At 40.4% G+C, this 22,648-nt stretch overlaps 1 protein-coding gene across 4 annotated transcripts in view; it reads right to left on the bottom strand.

The window, feature by feature from the left end:
• Window positions 1-22,648, bottom strand: part of LOC140713767 (cadherin-6-like) — a 213,570-nt gene that overhangs the window by 23,449 nt on the left and 167,473 nt on the right. For all 4 annotated transcript variants that reach the window (XM_073024272.1, XM_073024268.1, XM_073024269.1 and 1 more), the window contains exon 8: window positions 570-706. In XM_073024272.1, coding sequence (XP_072880373.1) covers window positions 570-706 — 137 coding nt within the window. The remainder of the gene's footprint in view (window positions 1-569; window positions 707-22,648) is intronic.

Below are 22,648 nucleotides of genomic sequence, written 5' to 3'. Positions count from 1 at the left end.
GTCTACTTGTGTGGCCGCTTTCAGTAAACAGTGTACTTGTAGTCCCAGCTCCCTTCATTCCACAGTATTTGTCAGTACCCTGCCGTTCCCTGATTATCCCGATTTGAATGTCCAAAAGCGTTAGCTTGCCATTTTCTATTCCTCTGTCCATCTCCCTAACTGACTGAGATCTTTTTGCAATTTAGTGTAATCTGGTTCACTATCATCAAGACATCCTAAATCATCAGCAAACAGCAATATTTAATCCAATTGTAACCACAGACATATCAATTCAAAGTCTGGGATTACTAGTTCTCCCATCACTGCTCATTTCACCTTGTAGTCCTCAAAATGACCTCACTTGCATAATATTACAGTTCCTTCTGCAATAGGTATAAGCCAACTTATTAGTCAGGCCCACACAGCTGTACATTTAAGCATAGAAACATTAATTTTAGGAGACTTTATAATTCTCTGCATAAAACAATGAACTCCCACCCATAATGAAGAGGACACAGTTTGGACAAGTCAACGACTAAAATTACTGTGTAAAACTACCTTTGATAAGTGAGAGTGAGGCACATACTTACTTGTCTCAGTTGCTATTATTGTAATGTTATGCCATGATGTTTCCTCCCGGTCAAGTGGTTTTAATGTAACAATTGATCCGTTCATAGAGTATATGTTGAAGTACCTGTCCAAATCAGTGTGGCGGTCGATTGAATAACTGGAAAAAAATCAAAGGAGGTAAAAAAAATCTCACAACTTCTTAAAACTTTTCAAATTCCAAAAATGGACATATTTGACTACTGTTGCAGACTGAATTGTTCCATCACCACTTTCTGTTTTTCTTGTTTCCTACTCAGGATAACTCTCCAACTATTGCCAAAGCTTTAAGTGCAGAGCTAAGGGAGAGCTCTGGGAAGTACCACATTTCAGATGAGACATCAGACTGTGAGGCCAGCCTGGCATAGCTGAACATATAAAGTGCCGTTGAACTATTCCGAAGAACAGCAGTGGAGCTATGCCAGTGTCCTGGCCAATCTTTATCCCTCATACAGCAACACTAAAACAAATTATGTGATAATTATCACAATGCTGCTTGTTAGAGCTTGTCCTATGAAAACTGGCTGCTCCATTTCCCACATTACACCAACAATTACACTTCATAATTACCTTACTGATGTAAAAGTACTTTACAATGTAAAGCACTTGGGTATCCTGAATTTATTTTTCATGCCTTTTTAGCTGCCTCTGGCACTGAAACTTAAGCATGGTCTTTAAATGGCCCCTAAGGTGTATCTGAGCACAGACCATCTCTGGGATGAACTTTCTTCCTGTTTTCATGAATATGTTAGATGCTTCTGTAGTGATGTGGATCCAAGATGTTAGGTGCTTCTTTACTGATATGGGTATTGGCCAGATGTCCTTGTAGTATGTGTAGTATTGCGTCCCATATCTCAGAAAGGATGTGCTTGCATCGGAGAGGGTACAGCGAAAGTTAATGAGAATGATCTTGAGAATGGAAAGGATTACGTGGAAGGATTATGTAGAAGGCTCTGGGTCTCTACTCGCTGGAGTTTAGAAGAGTGGTGCGGAAATCTCATTGAAAGCTCTGAATATTGAAATGCCTAGATAAAGTGAACATGAAGAGGATGTTTCCAATAGTGGGAGAGTTCAGGACCAGAGGGCACATACATAGAATAGAAGGATGTTCCTTTAGAACAGAGATGAGGAGCAAGTTACTTAGCCAGAAGAGTTCATTGGCACAACATGAAATGGAGGCCAGGTTATTTGGTACTGTATATTTAAAGTGAAGGTTGATAGGTTCTTGATTAGTAAGGGTGTCAAAGGTTACAGGGAGAAGGCAACAGAATAAGTTTATTTATTTATTTAGTGATACAGCATGGAGTAGGCCTTTCCTACCAGAGCCGCCCCAGCAACCCCATTTTAACGCTAACCTAATCATGGGATAATTTACAATGAGTAATGATCCCATATCTTTGGACTGTGGGAAGAAACCAGAACACATGAGGAAAATCCTCGCATTCCATGGGGAGGAAGTAGAGACTCCTCATAGATCACAACAGAATTGAGCTCTGAACTCCGCCGCCTCAAGTTGTAATGGTGTTGTGGTCACCGCTACGCTACCATGGCACCTGGTAGAGGGAAAGTAAATTAGCCATGTGTGGTAAGCTATGTATACCTGTCTGGACACAACCCTCTGCTGACTGCTCCTGTGGCTCCTCCCACAGACCCCTGTATAAAGGCGATTGGAGGCACTGCTCCTCAGTCTCCAAGATGTCGTGGTCCCTTTTGCTGCTAATAAAAGCCTATCGTTCACCTCCCGTCTCCGAGAGTTATTGATGGTGCATCACCATGATCATATGGCTTAATTCTGCTTCTATGTCTTATAATCTTATGGACTTATCATGTAAATAATTATGGTCCTGCATCTGTCTCAATGAAGTGCCCTCATTACGTGTGTACATTTAATAACATGGATTAAAAATGCAGTACCCTGCTCTACTGATCAAGGTATTCCCCTGAACCTCTTTGTAATGCAAAAATTTCATCAAAGTTTTGAATCACAAAGAATTTGCGATATACTAATCCATACTGAGTTAGCTTGTCTCAGCTGGGACGGAGGTTTGGGTACTTACCAGCTCTGGCACCAATGCATTAGTTAATGTTACATCAAACAAGTTCTGCTCCTAATCACTATTTAGATGCTTATGTGTGGGGAAATTGAGTCAAGAAAAGACCATGTGTGCATTTTCTGCCTGTGCTATAATAAACCTTGAAGAGATTTCAAGGCTCACTTAAATAAATGAGTACTTGAGTTAGGAAATTCCCCAGGAACTGCAGCATAGCAAGGAATCATCACTTTAAGTGCAAGGCATGAGGGAAGGGGAGAAAACCAGTAAGAGAAATGATATGTTTTTCATCATAAAATAATAGGTTTTGAAACATATATTTATGAACAGCTGCACTCCAGCGTGTGGTGACAAAGAGGGGGATGCAGCAAGGACCGAGTGTGAGCTGTGCTCTCGATGTCTATAAATAATGAAGTGTTAAGCGTGGGATAGATCATTCTCTGAAGCAATGAGGGAAGAAATAAGGGGTGGGTGTTCTGGTCACACCATTCCCATGCGCTGTCTTAATAGTTTCTTCTGCAAAGTCATTTTCGGAAGTCAAAGGCAAACTACTACAAATGCTCCAGCAATCCAAGTTCAATTCTGACCTTAAATCCAGCTCTGTGTGGAGTCGGCAAATACTCTTTGTGGCCATGTGGTTTACTCTGGGTGCCCTCCCAAAGGCTAAGGATATGTGTTAGAAGGTTAATTAGCTGCTGTAAGTTGTCCCCAGTCTGTAGGTGAATGGGAGAATCTGGCTGAATGTTATGGTTACGTGGGGTGTAAAACTAAGTGGGATTAGTGTAGGGTTGATGGCTGGCGAGGTGTGATGGGTTAACTTCCTTGCTTCCATGTTGTATACTTCTATGTTTCTAATTAGACAGCAGGTCACTCAGCACCTGTGGAGAGAGATACAGGCTTAAGTCTCATATCAATGGATTGCATCAGAAAGTTTCTATCCACAGGTGCTGCTCAACTTGCTGAATATTTCCAGCATTTTCTGCTTTAATGACTAATAGTAGTTAACTGAACTTTTCCAAATATCTGATGGACAGCTGATCTGGTAAAATAAAATACACTGAAATCCCACAACTTTTCATGTTATGTTCCCTCCACAAAAATATTGAAACAAACCAAAACTTCTTGAGAAATAAGTCTTGCTTTGCAGCTGATTTCAGGAAAACCAGCACAGACCAAACATGAGGAGGCTTCAGTCCCACCAGCTCATGCAGACTGGTGGTTACGAAATAAATGCCTTCATGGTAGGACAGGACATGTTGAGGAACAGGAGGAAGACATGTATTAACAAGGAAAATGTGGAAGACTGACCAAAAAGCTCAAGGGACAAGGAACTGAGAGAGCATTAGAAAGGATTGACAGAGATTACTGTGGCACAGTGAAAGGAAGTTCAATTTTACGTCAGAATCTCAAGGCACACATTAGGAACATAGCTGGTCTGTGATCAGATTAACTTGGGAAATCTGATTTACCTGCCACCAAATGATGTCCCATGTAATGTATCATTAATACAATAGGCATTTCGAAATTAGAATCTCTACTTGAAAGCCAGCAGAGTATTTTACAATGAAATAAGTGACCAATTTGAATACATTATGGACATTATTCTGCACAGATAAATGCAGAAAATAGATTGCTTGAAAAGCCATTTGTCATTTAATCTCATCTATCAGCTACCCATCCCTTTTGTTTTAACCTTTCCTCTTTCTGGGCTTAAAACCTTACATTTTTAACCTTTGATGGTTCACTGTGCAGTGCACTTGTTTCTCATTTGTGATCTGAGGATAAAACCTCAGCTCTATGCCGGAACGATGTTATACAGTCCAAGCCGCTGTCTTTAAAACTAAGCCCCCCACATGCTCTCTTCAGTAGGCTGCTCCATCGTGAACACTAGCCTCTCCACCCTCAAGGACATCCTTAAAAGGCCATGCCTCAAGAAGGTGGCATCCATTGTTAAGAACCTTCATCATCCAGGATATGCCTTCTCATCAGGGAAGAGGGACACACACACAACATTTCTGAAACAACTTCTCCCTCTCCGCCAACAGATTTCTGAACGGACCAAAAAACCTTGAACACTATCTATTATTTTGTTCTCTTTTTGCATGAGCTTTTAAGTATATTTCTTATTGTAATCTACAGTATTTTTTATGTATTGTTCTGTTCTGCTGCTGCAAAGCATCAAATTTCGCAGTTTAATGTCAAGTGATAATAAACCTGATCCTAATATAAACTGTAAATGCCATAATTTTGAAGGAGAGGAACCTTTAGTTAACTCTGGTGTCAATATTTGTTCCTCGCTATCAAAAGCAGGTTAGCAGCAATTATTAAATTCTTGTTTTTGGATCCAAGACCGAGGTTGCTTGCACTGTAATAGCATTATGCTAACCTCTACACTACTGTGCCACTCTTGTCCTGATGTCAGCAGCATATTCAGCAAAAATAAACAAGCAGAGTGTGTTCCCACTCTCACAGTGGCCAAGATTTGTAGCTTTGAGTTCCAGTTTATGCCAGTGTGGGTCGATACTTGTCTATGGCTCCCTATCGAATATTAAAAAACCTGAATAGAGTGGATGTGGAGGGGATGTTTCTTATAGTGGGTGAGTCCAGGACCAGAGGGCACAGCCACAGAATATAGGGGACATCCCTTTAGAACAGAAATGAGGAAGAGTTTCTTTAGCCACAGGGTGATGAATCTGTGGAATTAATTGGCTTTGAAGGCCAAGTCATTGGCTACATTTAAAGAGGAGGTTCTTGATTAGTCAGGGTATCAGGACTAATAAATAAGGGATAATAAATCAGCCATGATGGAATAGCTGAGTAGACACTTTGGTCTGAATCCCCCAATTCTGCTGTTATGTCTTATGGTATATACGCCTCTATATAGTATGATATGTTTCTTTCTGAACAAGTGTAACTATATAGCTAAAGAAATTTCCTGGCTGGAAGGTACTTTGAGATAACATGAAAGGTTGTCAGCTGTTGTCCCTTACACCTGTCCTCTTAGTTTAGCCTAATTCTCTCCAGACAGGGTAAAACTGGACAAGACTCACAAGTGGAGTAAACCCAGAGTTTATTATAACAGAGGAGATAACTTAAATGAAATAATATAGATATGTATATAGATAATATGATATATTTGTGATATACATGTAAGAATAATATAGATGTGATTACTATAGATAACATTACGCAAGGACTTAAATGAAATTACTGAAGACCTAAATACAACAAGCTAGTGTACACGAATGCTTTGTAGCTTATACAGTCCAAACCCTCAACCATACCTATAATGTTCATGTGTATATTTTTCTGTAACTCTATCCAGGTGCTCGATTTTGTGCATCCTTCCCTTGCGAATTACCACTTCAAATTTAAATGTTACGTAGTAATTAACTCTGGATAAGTTTGGATACAATTTGCACAATCCATCACTGAAGCTGAAATGTTCTACACACAACTCTCGGCAAGTTCCTAAAGTGTTCCATTTTGTATTGTTCATTTAACAATCCAAAAACTCCATACACAAATATTTGGTTTGGCTGATGCAACCCCCACCCACCATCCCTCTCCCCCCCCCCACCCTCCCGTTTCCATCTTTCCATCTTTGTACTACCTTCATCCTGTTTGTCTGCTACAAGACCATGAAATGTCCCAGAAAGGGAAGTTTAGTGTCCTATCACTAACCCAACAAAAAAATCTTTCATGGGAAAAGCATTGTTTCTAATCGTCCTAAAAATCTAGGTAATAGATATTATTGTGATGTTTACCACTTTCAAAATTCTTTTGAGGAAAGGACTCACCAATCTGGCACCATCTTCATTATTTATGTGCTAATTTTTGGTGACATTGCCACATGGCGAGAGTCCAGAGAAAAGCATGTGTTTATATAAACACTTTCTTCAGTATTTTCTTTCTGCTTTAAACTCTTTGTAAAGTTCAGCAGTCCTGATGTCATGTTTTGACCTTAAATATTTTCAGTATTTGTTGCTGCATATATCTGACCACTGTTATTACCTAACATTTATTTACTTATTGAGATACAGCGCCGAATTGACCCTTCAAGCCATGCCGGCCAGCAATTCCTCAATTTAATCCTAGCCTAATCACAGCACACTTCACAATGAGCAACTAGTCTACCAACTGATACACCCAACGACTGTGGACTGCGGGGGGAAACCTGGTTTTGTGCTCTCCCATGCAGTCATGAGGAAAACATACAAACTCCTTACAGGCAGCGGTAGGAATTGAACCCGGGTCGCTGGTTCCGTAAAGCACTGTGCTAACCACTATGCTACCATGCCGCCCGCAAGTCACTGTACTTCCACCTCCGACTGAAGATCATCGATTTGCCTTGGCTTCGCTCTCCCTATGCTCCCTGACCGAAATTTCTTGATTTTCTTGTGAATTCCCAGTACCTGCGGTATCTTGCCTGAGCATTCTCCAGCTGAGTGTAACCAGTCGCAATGTGTGAATTATACTTGTCAACATGTATAATTCCCACAGAAAGAGTGACGTTTGCAATAGTGACAAGTTACTAACATAAACTTCAGTGACCACAATCTGGCCAGCCTGTTGGGAGTTGCTGCTGCAGATTTCAGAACAAGGAGCACTATTGTTAAAGTACAAGGTGGTATTTTATAAGTCATCTGAGAAAGGTCCTTCCCTTTCATGCTTTCAGTAAATGCAAAATAAAAGTTGCAACTGGCCCTGATTGTAGAACTTCATGTTGCAAAGCCATTTTCTATTACTATTCCGATCTTGATTCCTGTTTTATCCCTATCAAGATATGTCGTGGAAATTGCACAGTTATGACATGTGGCTCCTTGGAGCTAGTGTTACGATGTAGGTGTTCCTTTGCTACCACATTATTGGTGTTGTATGAGTAAATGTCCATCACAATTCCTATTACCTCGTAGTTGCCTGCATTGATAGTGTCATCCTGTAGTTCCTTTTCATCTCTGATTCACCCACACTGCCAGATTGATGCATCAGAATGGTTTTGAACACATTTCTTTGAGGTGGCTAGATGAATATGTAGAACTGGATTGCTAGGATGTGGAAACCACGGAAAGGGTGCAGAGGAGATTTACAAGGATGTTGCCTGGATTGGGGAGCATGCCTTACGAGAATAGGTTGAGTGAACTCTGCCTTTTCTCCTTGGAGCGACGGAGGATGAGAGGTGACCTAATAGAGGTGTATAAGATGATTGATCATGTGGATAGTCAGAGGCTTTTTCCCAGGGCTGACACAAGAGGGCACAGTTTTAAGGTGCTTGGAAGTAGGCACAGAGGAGATGTCAGAAGTAAGTTTTTTATGCAGAGAGTGGTGACTGCATGGAATAGGTTGCCAGTGACGGTGCTGGAGGCGGATACAATAGGGTCTTTTAAGAGACTCCTGGATAGGTACATGGAGCTTAGAAAAATAGAGGGCTATGGGTAATCCTAGTTAACTTCTAAGGTAACGACATCTTCAGCACAGCTTTGTGGGCCGAAGGACCTGTATTGTGCTGCAGGTTTTCTATGTTTCTATGTTCACCTACCAGAGCCAAGTGCCAGCAGAGTAGATGGACCTGTTTCACATTGAGCTTTAGGTTGAGCAAAGCAGGACAACCACAGCTTACCTTTATATAGCACTTTCATCAAATTCAGAATATAGGCAGATCAGTCAAAAGCTCTTTACAGGAGATTATCAACAAAAATCTGCCATAGTCACATAAACAGATAGTAGCACTGATAGTAAAGCTTTTGGCCAAAGAGGCAGGTTTTAAAGAACGGATTTTGGGAGAGAACTCCAGAGCTCAGGACCTTAGCTACTAATGGCGTATCACTTCAGTCTGCTGATGATGAAGAAGATCAGTAACGTGGGACAGAGATCTCTTAAACATACAAGGCTGATGCAGTTACAGGGAGGGAATAAACAAGGAGAAAAACAATGAAAGTGATGGTGCAGCAGGTTACTGACGTTAATTTGTTTTGGCAGCAGAAATTTGTTGGAGCAGTTCGCATGTCATGGGAGCTGGGGGCAACAAATAGAAGTCTAACTGTATTCCTCTGCTCACCAGCATCTGGGCTTATCTGCCAGTGTTCCACCCTGAATTCTACTTTCAGGCAAATTACTCAGCTTCCATGCAATAAGCCTCTAAGAAAGGTGCGCCAATACCAGGATACAACTTCCAGCTCAATTCAAGGAATGATTAAGCCACATTAACGCTGATTCTCAAAGTTCAACGTAAAATAAATTTTCATAGGACATTTATGACACTATGTACTTCCTTCAGATTCATTTTCTGCTGGTCACTTAAAAGAAAACTAAGATATACAATAGAATTTGTGAATGACTATACATAGAAAGGCTCAGAAGAGGAGATGCACACCAATCCTCTGAGAGAGTTCAGAATTGGAAAGAGTGAGCAATTACAAGTTACTGGGTGAAAATATCTCTGAGCATCTAACCTGGACCCGATATATCGATGCTGCTACAAAGAAGGCATGACAGTGGCTATATTAGTTGTTTGAGGAGATTTGGTGTATCACCAAAGACACTTGTAAATTTCTACAGATGTACTGCGGAGACCGTTCTAACTGGCTGCATCACCATCTGGTATGAGAAGGGGCTATTGCACAAGATCGAAATAATCTGCAGAGAGTTGTAAATTTAGTCAGCGCCATCATGGGCACTGGCCTCCATAGTATCCAGGACATCTTCAAGGAGCGATGCCTCAAAATGGCAGTGTCCATCATTAAGGACCCCTATCACCCAAGTCATGCCTTCTTCTCATTGCTACCATTAGGAAGGAGGTACAGAAGTCAAAAGGCACACACTCAATAATTCAGGAACAGCTTCCTCTCCTCTGCCATCCAATTTCTGAATGGACATTGAATCATGAAGACTACCTCACTACTTTTTTATTTATATTTTTGCACTATTTATTTAATTTAACTATTATATATATTTATATACTTAATGTAATTCACAGTTTTTTTGCTATCATTATGTATTGCATTTACTGCTGCCACAAAGACAACAAATTTCACAACATATGCCAGTGATAATAAACCTGATTCTGATAACAAAGGCTGACAAACATCCAATGTGCAAAAGAGGGCTAATTGCGCAAATAATAAATTTTTAAAAAAATAATACGGAGACCAAGTTGTACAGTCCTTGAAAGTGAGTCTATAGGTTCTGAGGTCAGTTCCGCATTGAGGTGAGTGAAGTTATCCATGGTGGTTCAGGAGCCCGGTGGTTGCAGGGTAACTGAACCTGGTGCTGAGGGACCTAAGCCCCTTTACCTCCTGCCCAATGGTAGCAGTGAGAGCGACCGTGGCCTGGATGATGGGTATCATCCCGGATGTCATCAGGCTGGACTATCAGTCTTCAGATTATGTGACTCATACATCATAATTCACATGTCAGGACTATGCTCCTGAATTTATGCTTGATTTATTAATAGCTATCATGTAATGATGGTCTGCTCCATCAGGTGGAAATGTCTTCCTTACATCTACCCCGTCTAACCCTTACATCATTATAAAAAATATCATTCCAAACATCCTCCTGGCTCCTCATTTGTAGAAGAAAAGGTCCCTGTTACCATTTCCAAAGCCATTCCTGAAAATTTGTTGTACATATCCAGAGTTTCAATGCCCTGTTGGCAATACAAAGACCACAACTGTTACTATCTCTACAGTGTGTTACTGTGGGATTACCTTCACCAGAAATAAAGCAGCTCACCTAACACAATATGGGATGGACAATAAATGCTGGTTTTGCACATATCCCAACAAATAATGAATTTACTCAAATATTTTGCCTGTATTCTGTACTCTGCTTTTGAAATTTCAAAAAACAGAACTTGATGTTCATATTTCTGCCCCACTAAGTATGTGGACTTCTTATTCCTCCAAATTAAAAATTCAAGAAACAATATTGAGTTCTATTACTATTACAAGATTTCAAATTAAGCGAAGCTGTCCCCTGAGGAAAGAAACATTCATTGACAACTAAGGAACTGGCAGCTTGATAAATTTCCACCAAAGTACTTTTTGAGTGCTTGACTCAATGTAAGACTAAAGCACAATGTATTCAGAAAATCTGTAGCATTGATTAACATGCCATTTAAAGTGAAATAATGTTTTTGTGAATTGTAAATAACATTTTTAAATTACCCTGTGACAAGACACAAAAGTTGTGTTTTAATTTCAATACATTATTAGCACATTGGTTTAAGACCCTTGTGTGAATTCTCCATTGCAGAGAAACACCACAGAAGGAACTTAATATAATGTGTGAAACATTGTGGTGAAATAACACCCCAGGGGAGCTTTACCCAATAAAAATGATCCATACAAAATCTGTTGAAGAAAAATGTCTTCACATTGAAGAATTTTAGTAGAGCTGGTGTTGCTCCAGTCAATGTGAACTGGACTCAGTTCAATTACATTCATGTTTGCGGTAATGTGCTGTAAGTACGTGATGTAATTTAAAGACACTATCAGCTTAGTGTCAGCCACAACATAATAAGACAAGACTCACCTCTGGAACAGAAGATTATGGGTTTCGTTCCCACTCCAGAGATCTGAGATTTAAAATCTAAGTTGGAGCACCCTGTGTATAGGTGGGGGAGGTACCATCATTCCATCAAGCCATCTTTTCTAGAAGGTTATATAAGAGCCCAGTGTAATACTTCAATCAAAACCTATGGAGTATTTCCAAATGTTCTAGCCAACGGTTATTGCTCAAACAATAAAAAATAATTACTAAGTAATTTACTTCATTGCCATTGTGGAAGCTTTATGTGCACAAGCTGGCCTCTGTACTTCTATATCACAATAGTGACTAGGCCTTAAAATGTACTTCGCTAGCTGCAAGTCGTTTTAGGATGTCATTAACAGTGAAATGGAAGTCTATGATTTTTATTACACTGGGCTGGCTTGAGAGGAGAAGATTTTCCATTTCTTCATCAAATTAAAATTCAGGTTTAGCTTTGTAAACATTTGTGTTGCATCTGCCAAAATATCTTCAATGACACATTTCTAAATGTTTGTCATGGGTAAGCTCAATTGGATTTGGTACTTTTGGGTGCTCTGGACAGGTTTGACCACTAGATGGCTCTCAAAGACCAAACTGACTTCTGCTGGCTTAGTAATTAACCACAGACTGGGTCAAGACAAAACCCTCACAGAGCTAATATAGATTTCCCATCTCACACCTATGGAAAGAAGCCATTCAAATAAAGACTGCAGCACGTTCCTCAGAGATTCCTCATTTAAACATCTTTGCAGTTTCTCTGCTCTTTAGTACAGACCAAATCCACACTCTAACTGACAGAACATAACAGATCAGAAGCCAGCAAATACCCTGTGCCAATTATCTAATCTTACTGCCATCCCTCTGGTCTAACTGATTCAGAGGATGCTCACACAGCTTTGGCTATTAGTGTCTGGGACGAGTCGTGCTGTCTACAGGGTGAGTGTGAACTTCGCGCCTCTGCCTGTCGCTTTAATTCCCCACCTCACTTTGCTCTCTTTGTCCAGCTATTCCACCAAAGCCCACGGTAAGCTGGTGGAACAACATCTCATTTTCCATCTCAGCATGCTGTAGTTCATGCGACTTAGCAATGGATTTGAGGAACACAGATGACCAGGTTACTCTAACCAGTTCTGACATAACTCGGTGTTATTCTCCCCACAGATGCTAGCTGATCAGCTGAACCATTCCGGCATTCTCTTTTCCTTCAGCTCTGCAGCAGTTGCTGTACTCTGTACCTCAATGCCCGACAGATTTTATCTCTCTGGCCCGTCCTCCCTCTCCTCCACGTTCTCCACACAGATTAGTTGCTTTCAATGAGCCTTCAGAAGAATCAGCCCCCTTCTGGTCATTAACATTCCATGTGTTTCATCTTCATAAAGTAATCTTGCACCAAAATAGGCCCTTCACCCCATCTGGTCGATCCGAGATTGCAATTTTTGCTAGTCCCATTCACCTGCACTTGGCTCTAAACCTTTCCTATCCATGTTCCTATTGAAGTATCTGTTAAATATTGTTAATGTGCTTGCCTCAACTATTCCATATACTGACCACTCTTTGAGTGAAAAATTTGCCCATCAGTTTCCTTATTAAACCTCTTCCCTCTCACCTTAAATATATACCCTCTAGTTCTCGATTCTCCAAACCTGCAAAAAAAGACTGAGTGCTTTCACACTGTCCCTCATCATATTATACACCTCTATATTAAATGCCATTGAAAAAAGTCCCAACCTGCTTAGTCTCTTTTCATAACTTAGTCCCTCAGGTCCTGGCAACGTTCTCACTAATCTCCTCTGCACTCTTTCCAACTTAACAGCATCTTTCCTATAACAGGTTGACCAAAACTAAACGCAATGTTCCAAATGCAACCTCACTAACATCTTGTGCAATGACAACACCCCAACTTCTGAATTCAGTTCTCTGACAGGCAAGAACCAAAATTCTTCTTCACTACCCTGTCGACCTGCAATGCACTTTCAGGGAATCATGTATTTGTTCTAAGTCCCTCTGTTGGACCACACTCTACCGTGGGAGTCCTACCCTTATTAGTTTTCCCAAAATACTTCACACTGGTCTAAATTAAACTCCATTTGCCACTCTTCAGACCAGTAACCCAGCTGATCAATCCTGAGAGACTCCATTCTATCGTCATCCATTCCTTTTATTCTCTACATTTACAGACACTCTAGTTTTTTCTATGAATTGCCCATTTCTGGTTCTCAATCCAAAACATAAACTCTGTCTCTTTCTCCACAGATACGATCCAAACTGCTGAGTGTTGCCAGCATTATTTATTTTAGCAGCTGGGGATGATTTTACGTGGATTCTCCAGAACTCTTTGCAGATTGGATTTACGTTTGACACAGAATAAATCAATTGCTTCTTTCTGAGTAACATTTTCAGCTACCAGTTTAGTAGGATTGATTTTGACTTATTGAGAACTTCCCTATTTAAACTGCCTGCTATCAGCTTCAAATGCATTTAAGGCCAAGCAGTGAATAAATAAATTTCCAATATTATACCGATGCAAGTTCATCTAATGCATTATAAGCAGCTTTTTTTTCTGAGAAACATACTTCCTCACATTAGCAAACAAAAGAAGAATACAGTGATGTTCCCTGTATTATACCCACTGAAGTTAGAGAAAGCTGAAATGCCTGGACAGAAGAGGTGCTGTCAAATCTACTTTCAGGTGTAATAGAGGGGAATTTCATGGGGGGTAGGGAACAATGGTGACACTGTCACTTCTCACCTTGTAATTAAAGAAACAGGGAGCAACTTCCAAAGACTGAATATTTGCAGTTAAAAGCACTACTTCAAATGATGCCACCGCTGCTAACCTACTCCTTCAAAGGCTGTGTTGTTGCAATCTTTGTAACTGGAAATAATTAGCAATTATGAAACAAATGAGGTTATCCATATTTTTATAAGAAACTTCTCACAGTAATTGAAAATGTTCTTTTTATCCTTTCAAAGTTTACTATAAGTCATCTACTATTCTAACCCCACATTTATACAGAAATCTTTGCAAATAATTTATAATTTAGCTAAAATTCATGTATGGTTATCTGAGTACTTCACATTATGGTTGGTTGCTCAGGCTGTTTAACTTTTGCTGGACATTGTTGATCTCTAATTTTTGATATAAAATGGAATTGATGTAAAGTTTCTCTCTATGCTGATGACTTATTACTCTTTCTCTCAAATCCGTCTACATCCTTACCTCTAATGTTTTCACTTCTTGACCAGTTTAGCCAGATCTCTGGCTATAAACTTAATTTACATAAGAGTGAACTTCTCCCAATTAATAAAGAAGCACAAGAACTAATATTTCGTGATCTCCCTTTTAAAGTAGTCCATAATCAATTTACTTATCTTGGAATTACAGTCACAAGGAAGATCTCTTTCGTGAAAACTTCGTCAATCTTTCATATGCTATAAAACAGAGTCTGGTACAATGGTCACCTCTATCTATGTCTTTGGTAGGTCGTATTAATGTTGTTAAAATGTATGTTCTCCCCAAATTTTTATACTTATTTCAATCTATCCCAATTTTTATTCCTAAATCTTTTTTTGATTCCTTAGATTCTATTATTTTGTCATATCTGTGGCAGAATAAGCACTCTAGAATTAATAAAACCCACCTCCAAAAATCTAAAAAAGAGGGTGGCATGGCTTTACCTAACTTTCGCTTATATTATTGGGCAGCTAATATACGTTGTGCTATCTTCTGGTCTTTCTTCCATGGCCAACCCGAGTGCCCTAACTGGGTGGCAATGGAGTTGAGCTCCACTAAAGAATTATCTATATCTGCACTTCTTGGCTCTGCACTCCCTAGTAGTCTGCCCAGATCAATAGCTAATCCTCTTGTTAGACACACTTTGCGTATATGGGCTCAGTTCAGGAAATGCTATGGTTTCCAGGGGTTTTCCGTTTCTAGCCCTGTCGCACATAATCACCTTTTTTTACCTACTACGTACGATTCAGCATTCCATGTTTGGTATAGGAAGGGCATTAGACATTTTGAAGATCTCTTCATTGATAATCGCTTCGCTTCTTTTCAGCAGCTCTCTGTTAAGTTCAACCTGCCTAACGCTCACTTTTTCAGATATCTCCAAATCCGACACTTTATTGCTCCTTTAATTCCTAACTTTCCTGAAATGCCTGCAAAAAATGCTATGGACCTATTTCTTTCCATTAATCCACTAGGTAAAGGTTTAATATCAATTATCCGAGATAAACTAGCAGCCTCACAACGGGCCCCTGTGGATAAAATTAAAATGGCCTGGGAGCAGGATTTAAATATCTCCTTATCCGAGGAGAGCTGGGACTCAGTTCTCAAATCGGTTAACTCAACCTCTCTTTGTGCTCGCCATTGCCTTTTACAGTTTAAGATTGTTTATAGAGCCCATATGTCTAAATCTAAACTATCTCGATTTTACCCTGGCATTAGTCCGCTCTGTGATAAATGCAAGAGGGGCGTGGCCTCTCTCATCCATATGTACTGGCTCTGTCCTAGCTTGGAGAAATTCTGGAAAGATGTCTTCACTACATTATCGGGTATTCTGAATCAGCACCTAGAACCAAACCCCTTAATTGCTCTGTTCGGTTTTTGGGGCGAGACAGATTTATGTCTGGGTCCGACCAAATGCCGAATACTATCCTTTGCCTCTCTCCTGGCTAGACGCTTGATCCTCCTTAGATGGAGAAATGTTGCCCCGCCCACTCATGCGCAATGGCTTAACGACATTATGGCCTGCTTGGACCTCGAAAAAATTCATTATTCAGTTCTTAATTCGGATCTAAAGTTCCATAAGGTCTGGGGACCTTTTATCGAGTACTTTCATAACCTTCCTCTTGACTAGGGTTTTTTTTTCTTTTTTTTTCTTCTTTTCGGTCCCTTGCTTTCAGCTCCTTTTTTTTTCTGGTAGTAGGCATTATTATCCTCTGTTGCTAAGTGTATTCACAGTCTGGGAGTTTGACTGTCCGGACTTATACTCTTTATATTGTGTTGTGGTCGGTCTGGAGTTGTTTTTTTTCTTGTGTTGTGGGGCTTGGGGAGGACACTAAGCTTACTTGTCTTTAATTTAGGTGCTTTTTTGTTAAATTCTCTTCCTTTGTAGCATATTGTTATTGTATGCTTAATTTTGCACTGTATTAATGCTCCTCATTGGGATTTGGGGTTGGAATGTGGGTGGAAACCCATATGGTCACAGGGAGAATGTACATATCCCTTAGAGACAGTGGTGGGAATTGAACCCAGGCCAAAAGTGATGTGCTAACCTCTTCTCAACACATTCTCTTGTTGCCTAGTTAATGGTTCAAAACTGACCAATATTTGCTATTCCAAGCAAAGAGAAAAATCCCATAAATATTGGTGAAATTGTGCTGTGAAACATGGTGAGAAAACAGGTCAGAGGGAGTGAGAGACAGATCAGGGACAGGGGGTGGAGGGGAAGAGCCAGAGCGAGATCAGGGCCAGAAGGAAACAGAGACAGAAATCAACAACACAAAACAGGAGCAGAACAACAGAAAGATCATGGAAATAGGAGAGAGGGAGAGACAGAGAGGAAAATCACAGGCATAAAGGAAAATCAGAAAGAGATCAGGGACATGGGAATGGGGGAGATCAGAGAGAGATCAGGGTCATGGGAATGGGGGAGATCAGAGAGGGATCAGGGTCATGGGAATGGGGGAGATCAGAGAGAGATCAGGGTCATGGGAAGAGGAGAGATCAAAGAGATCAGAGAGAGATTAGGGTCATGGGCATAGGAGAGAATTAGAGGGAGATCAGGAACCTGACAGACCAGGAGAGTCTGAAAGGGAGATATTGGGAACATGGAACAGATGGAGAACAGGAAAGATAAAATCAGCTGTCCAAAAGCAATTGGAGCTGTACAGATATCAAAATTTTTTGTTTAGTATGTAGTAAATCACGCATGTAGATGATGTAATGCCACCATTGTACATGTGTAAACACAGATATTAGTTTTTACTTATTAGTCAATAAAAGAGTGTACACTTATGCTCTGGTGTCTCCTGGAGATTATTATAAATAGAACCTAACAGGTCTGCAGACCACCTCCAGGTTTACTCTAAAGAAAGAAAAAGCCAGCAAGGTATCAGTAACATGGTAGAATGAGAAAAATATCACTGAATGTGTGTGACTGGACCATCTGTGGCTCTTTTCATTTACCTTATGTCTGAAACATTAGCTCTCAAGTCTGTACTTTATCCTTATAGGCTCTAGGTTGGGTATCACTTAAATAGTTCAATGGTTTCACATCTGCAGCGACTTCAAGCTTAAGTTAAAAACAATTGAATGTCATGTGGCCCAATTTGTGCTTCAGGAAAGGGATCTGGATGCTGTCAATGGCCTGTTCTGTCTTCAGCAACACGACTGAAAAGGAAGTGCGTGCAATACTAAATGGTTTGATAGTATTTCACACTGAGGTCTGTGGCAGCCAAAGGGGGCTGGCAAGTGCTTTACCTGCAGAATTCATCAGGTGACATGCAGCTCTCGATCAGATTGCAGGAGACACAATATATTAAAAATATTTAAAAGTCTGTTGGATTCTGCCTGAGAGTTCAGTCACACTTTGATTCCCTCTCTATGCTGAGGGCAAGTGCAGTGCTTCTGTATCCTGAGTACTGATTCATGTCATGTTTCGAAATAAATTTGAGAGTGATTGATACCTGTGCAAGGTAGGAAGAGAAACTGAGCATGCTGCAGTGACGTGTGAAGCTCAAGTAGATTACTAATGGCAGTTGTCATTCACGCCTCAGTGACAACACTTTTGTCCCCGACTCAGTAAATTGTGGGTTCAAGTCCCACTTCAAAGGCTTGAGCTTAAAAACACTGCCTGATCCTCCACTGCGACAGTGAGGGAAGGCTGCACTCTGTATGAGTGTCATTAAAGTGGAAGAATTATCTCTAGTTCTCAGTCCAACATTAATTCCTCACCCACTGGCCACAGAAATGGCACGTTAACTATTTGTGGTCACTTGTTATGCACAAATCAGTTCCCAAGCCAATTAGCAGTATTTATCATCAAAGACCCCCTACCATCCGAGCCATGGCATCTTTTCAGGTAGGTTGGAGAGACACCCGAAGTCATGCACCAGGTTCAAGAACAGCTACTTTCCTTCAACCATTCACTTCTTGAACCAACCCACACAAACGTAATCATGACCCTGATATTATCACTACATTGACACTTAGCACTACAATGGATATATTTTTCTTCCAATTACATTCCATTTTGTATAATTTATTTCTATTTTTCTTTATTTATATGTTTCTCCAATGCTATGTGCCCGTGATGCTTTTGCAAGTACTTTTTCATTCCACCTCTACATACGTTACTTCTGCATTGGACATAAACATGACTTGATGTATTTCATAATTCAGATTCATTTTTGTAATGCCCTGGTTTAAGACCATGCTTTATTTTATTAACACAGTTATGCTGTGGGTACTTTATTTTCTGCAGATTTTTTAAAAATGCAGTAAGTGTTCCTTTAATTACAATATAGGAGGGGTGATTGATAAGTTCGTGGCCTAGGGTAGGAGGAGTCAATTTTAGAAAAGCTAGCTCATTTATTTTTCAACATAGACCCCTCCTACATTTACACACTTAGTCCAGCGGCCGTGGAGCATACGGATCCCTTCTTTGTAGAAGTCGGCGTCTTGGACCTCCAGAAGTGGTCCACAGCTGGGGTGATTGATAAGTTCGTGGCCTAAGGTAGAAGGAGATGAGTTATTAACCTCAAACTTTCTGCATAATCTCTCAAAGTTGAACTGCATGTGCATGTATCGAGAGCTGTATAACTCATCTCCTTCTACCTTAGGCCACAAACTTATCAATCACCCCTGCCCTGTGGACCACTTTCTGGAGGTCCAAGACGCCGACTTCTACAAAGAAGGGATCCGTATGCTCCACAACCGCTGGACCGCTGTGTAAATGTAGGAGGGGACTATGTTGAAAAATAAATGTGCTAGCTTTTCTAAAATTGACACCGTCTACCTTAGGCCACAAACTTATCAATCACCCCTCTTACAATTGAGTATTTCATTTTTGCTGTTTAAAATAAAAATTCAGTTGATTGTTAAGTTAGGTTTGTTGAATTAGCTAAGAGGATTTGCCTTGTTAATGTATTTTTTTTGGAGAAAGTGTGGGGAAAGAACAGGGAGCCATTTTTGAGACAGAGCGCGGGATTGAAGAAGAGGAAAGAAGCAGAATGGAAACAGACAATTATTATTATTGTATTTGTTATATTTTAAAATATTTTGTCAATACAAATTCGATTTAAGTTTATACTGATGCGAGTTAAATTATTGTTTCTTGGCCAATGGTAAATTTGTATGTGTGTGTCTGTGTTCATACAAGCAATTGCCTTTGTTTTCTATGAGAAGCAACATTCAAACTTTTACGTTTCTGCTTACCCAAATCATATTTACCCTAGACATGTTTATTTATTGGAAATGGCCTTTTCATCATTATTCCCCATGCATAACAGAGTTATGCTGCTGTTAGCTTGTATTTACAGTAATAGCTAACTCGTTACGAGCCCATGGTGAGAGGGTTACATTTCTCATCACACGTACATTGAAACTTACAGTGAAGTGTGGCATTTGCGATAACACCATCACAACTTAATGATCTGATGGAGGCAGCCCACAACTGTCACCACCCACTCCGGCAACAGCATAGCATGCTGCAAGGTTTTCAGCATCAGAATCAGAATCAGGCTTAATATCACTGGCACATGTCATGAAACAGGTTGTTTTGAGGTGCAGTACGATGCAATAAATGATAAAAACCTTTAAATTACAATAAGAAATATATATATGTTTATATTTCTTCTTGTAATTTAAAGGTTTTTAATATTTATTACAATGTACTATATATTTTTTAACTAAATTGTGCTAAAAGACAACAAAAAAGAAGAAAAAACAAGTAATGTGCATTGGTTCATTGTCCGTTCAGAAATCTGATGGTGGTGGAGAGGAAATAGAACAACACAGAACACAACAAAACAACGAAAAATATTTATTAAAAAGTAGATAACACTCTTTAAGCTCTTTGGAAGTTTGTAAAGTGACAAAGTAAATTAACAATTGAACCATGTGGGCTAAATATTCTTTTTGTTAGGGAACAATAGTGGCTTGCTACACTATCACGCACCCACACTGTTCCCAAATATGCAGTTTTGTTGATCGCCTTTGAAATGAAAATCTGACCAGGTGTACGGGAGACAATGGGGAAGCTCATTTAGTGCTTATACCTTTTACATTTATGTTGATCACAGTTATTCCAAAGGTACAGTTAAATAGACAATAGACAATAGGTGCAGAAGTAGACCATTCGGCCCTTCAAGCCTGCACCGCCATTTTGAGATCATGGCTGATCAATTACTATCAATACCCAGTTCCTGCCTTGTCCCCATATCCCTTGATTCCCCTATCCATAAGATACCTATCTAGCTCCTTCTTGAAAGCATCCAGAGAATTGGCCTCCACTACCTTCCGAGGCACTGCATTCCAGACCCCCACAACTCTCTGGGAGAAGAAGTTTTTCCTTAACTCTGTCCTAAATGACCTACCCCTTATTCTCAAACCATGCCCTCTGGTACTGGACTCTCCCAGCATCTGGAACATATTTCCTGCCTCTATCTTGTCCAATCCCTTAATAATCTTATATGTTTCAATCAGATCCCCTCTCAATCTCCTTAATTCCAGCGTGTACAAGCCCAGTTTCTCTAACCTCTCTGCGTAAGACAGTCCAGACATCCCAGGAATTAACCTCGTGAATCTACGCTGCACTTCCTCTATAGCCAGGATGTCCTTCCTTAACCCTGGAGACCAAAACTGTACACAATACTCCAGGTGTGGTCTCACCAGGGCTCTGTACAAATGCAAGAGGATTTCCTTGCTCTTGTACTCAATTCCCTTTGTAATAAAGGCCAACATTCCATTAGCCTTCTTCATTGCCTGCTGCACTTGCTCATTCACCTTCAGTGACTGATGAACAAGGACTCCGAGATCTCTTTGTATTTCTCCCTTACCCAACTCTACACCGTTCAGATAATAATCTGCCTTCCTGTTCTTACTCCCAAAGTGGATAACCTCACACTTATTCACATTAAATGCCATCTGCCAAGTATCTGCCCACTCACTCAGCCTATCCAAGTCACCCTGAATTCTCCTAACATCCTCATCACATGTCACACTGCCACCCAGCTTAGTATCATCAGCAAATTTGCTGATGTTATTTTCTATGCCTTCATCCAAATCGTTAACGTAAATGGTAAACAGCTGTGGTCCCAATACCGAGCCCTGTGGCACCCCACTAGTCACCACCTGCCATTCCGAGTAACACCCATTCACCGCTACCCTTTGCTTTCTATCTGCCAACCAGTTTTCTATCCATGTCAATGCCTTCCCCCCGATGCTCTGAGCTTTGATTTTACCCACCAATCTTCTATGTGGGACCTTATCAAATGCCTTCTGAAAATCGAGGTACACCACATCCACTGGATCTCCCCCGTCTAACTTCCTGGTTACATCCTCGAAAAACTCCAACAGATTAGTCAAGCATGATTTACCCTTGGTAAATCCATGCTGGCTCGGCCCAATCCTATCACTGCTATCTAGATATGCCACTATTTCATCCTTAATAATGGACTCTAGCATCTTTCCCACCACCGATGTCAGGCTGACAGGTCGATAGTTCTCTGTTTTCTCCCTCCCTCCTTTCTTAAAAAGTGGGATAACATTAGCCATTCTCCAATCCTCAGGGACTGATCCTGAATCTAAGGAACATTGGAAAATGATTACCAATGCATCCGCAATTTCCAGGGCCACCTCCTTTAGTACCCTAGGGTGCAGACCATCTGGACCTGGGGATTTGTCAGCCTTCAGTCCCATCAGTCTTCTCATCACCGTTTCCTTACGAATGTCAATCTGTTTCATTTCCTCTGTTACCCTATGTCCTTGGCCCATCCATACATCTGGGAGATTGCTTGTGTCTTCCTTAGTGAAAACAGATCTAAAGTACTCATTAAATTCTTCTGCCATTTCTCTGTTTCCCATAACAATTTCACCCAATTCATTCTTCAAGGGCCCAACGTTGTTGTTAACTATCTTCTTTCTCTTCACATACCTAAAAAAGCTTTTGCTATCTTCCTTTATATTCCTGGCTAGCTTGCGTTCGTACCTCATTTTTTCTCCCCGTATTGTCTTTTTAGTTAAGTTCTGTTGTTCCTTAAACTCTTCCCAATCATCTGTCCTCCCACTCACCTTAGCTCTGTCATATTTCCTTTTTTTTTAATGCTATGCAATCTCTGACTTCCTTTGTCAACCACTGTGGCCCCTTTCCCCCCTTTGAATCCTTCCTTCTCCGGGGGATGAACTGATTTTGCACCTTGTGCATTATTCCCAAGAATACCTGCCATTGCTGTTCCACTGTCTTTTCTGCTAG

This window comes from Hemitrygon akajei, chromosome 20 (assembly GCF_048418815.1).
Source record: "Hemitrygon akajei chromosome 20, sHemAka1.3, whole genome shotgun sequence".
Classification (NCBI taxonomy): Eukaryota; Metazoa; Chordata; class Chondrichthyes; order Myliobatiformes; family Dasyatidae; genus Hemitrygon; species Hemitrygon akajei.
This window is presented reverse-complemented; position numbering and strand designations above follow the sequence as displayed.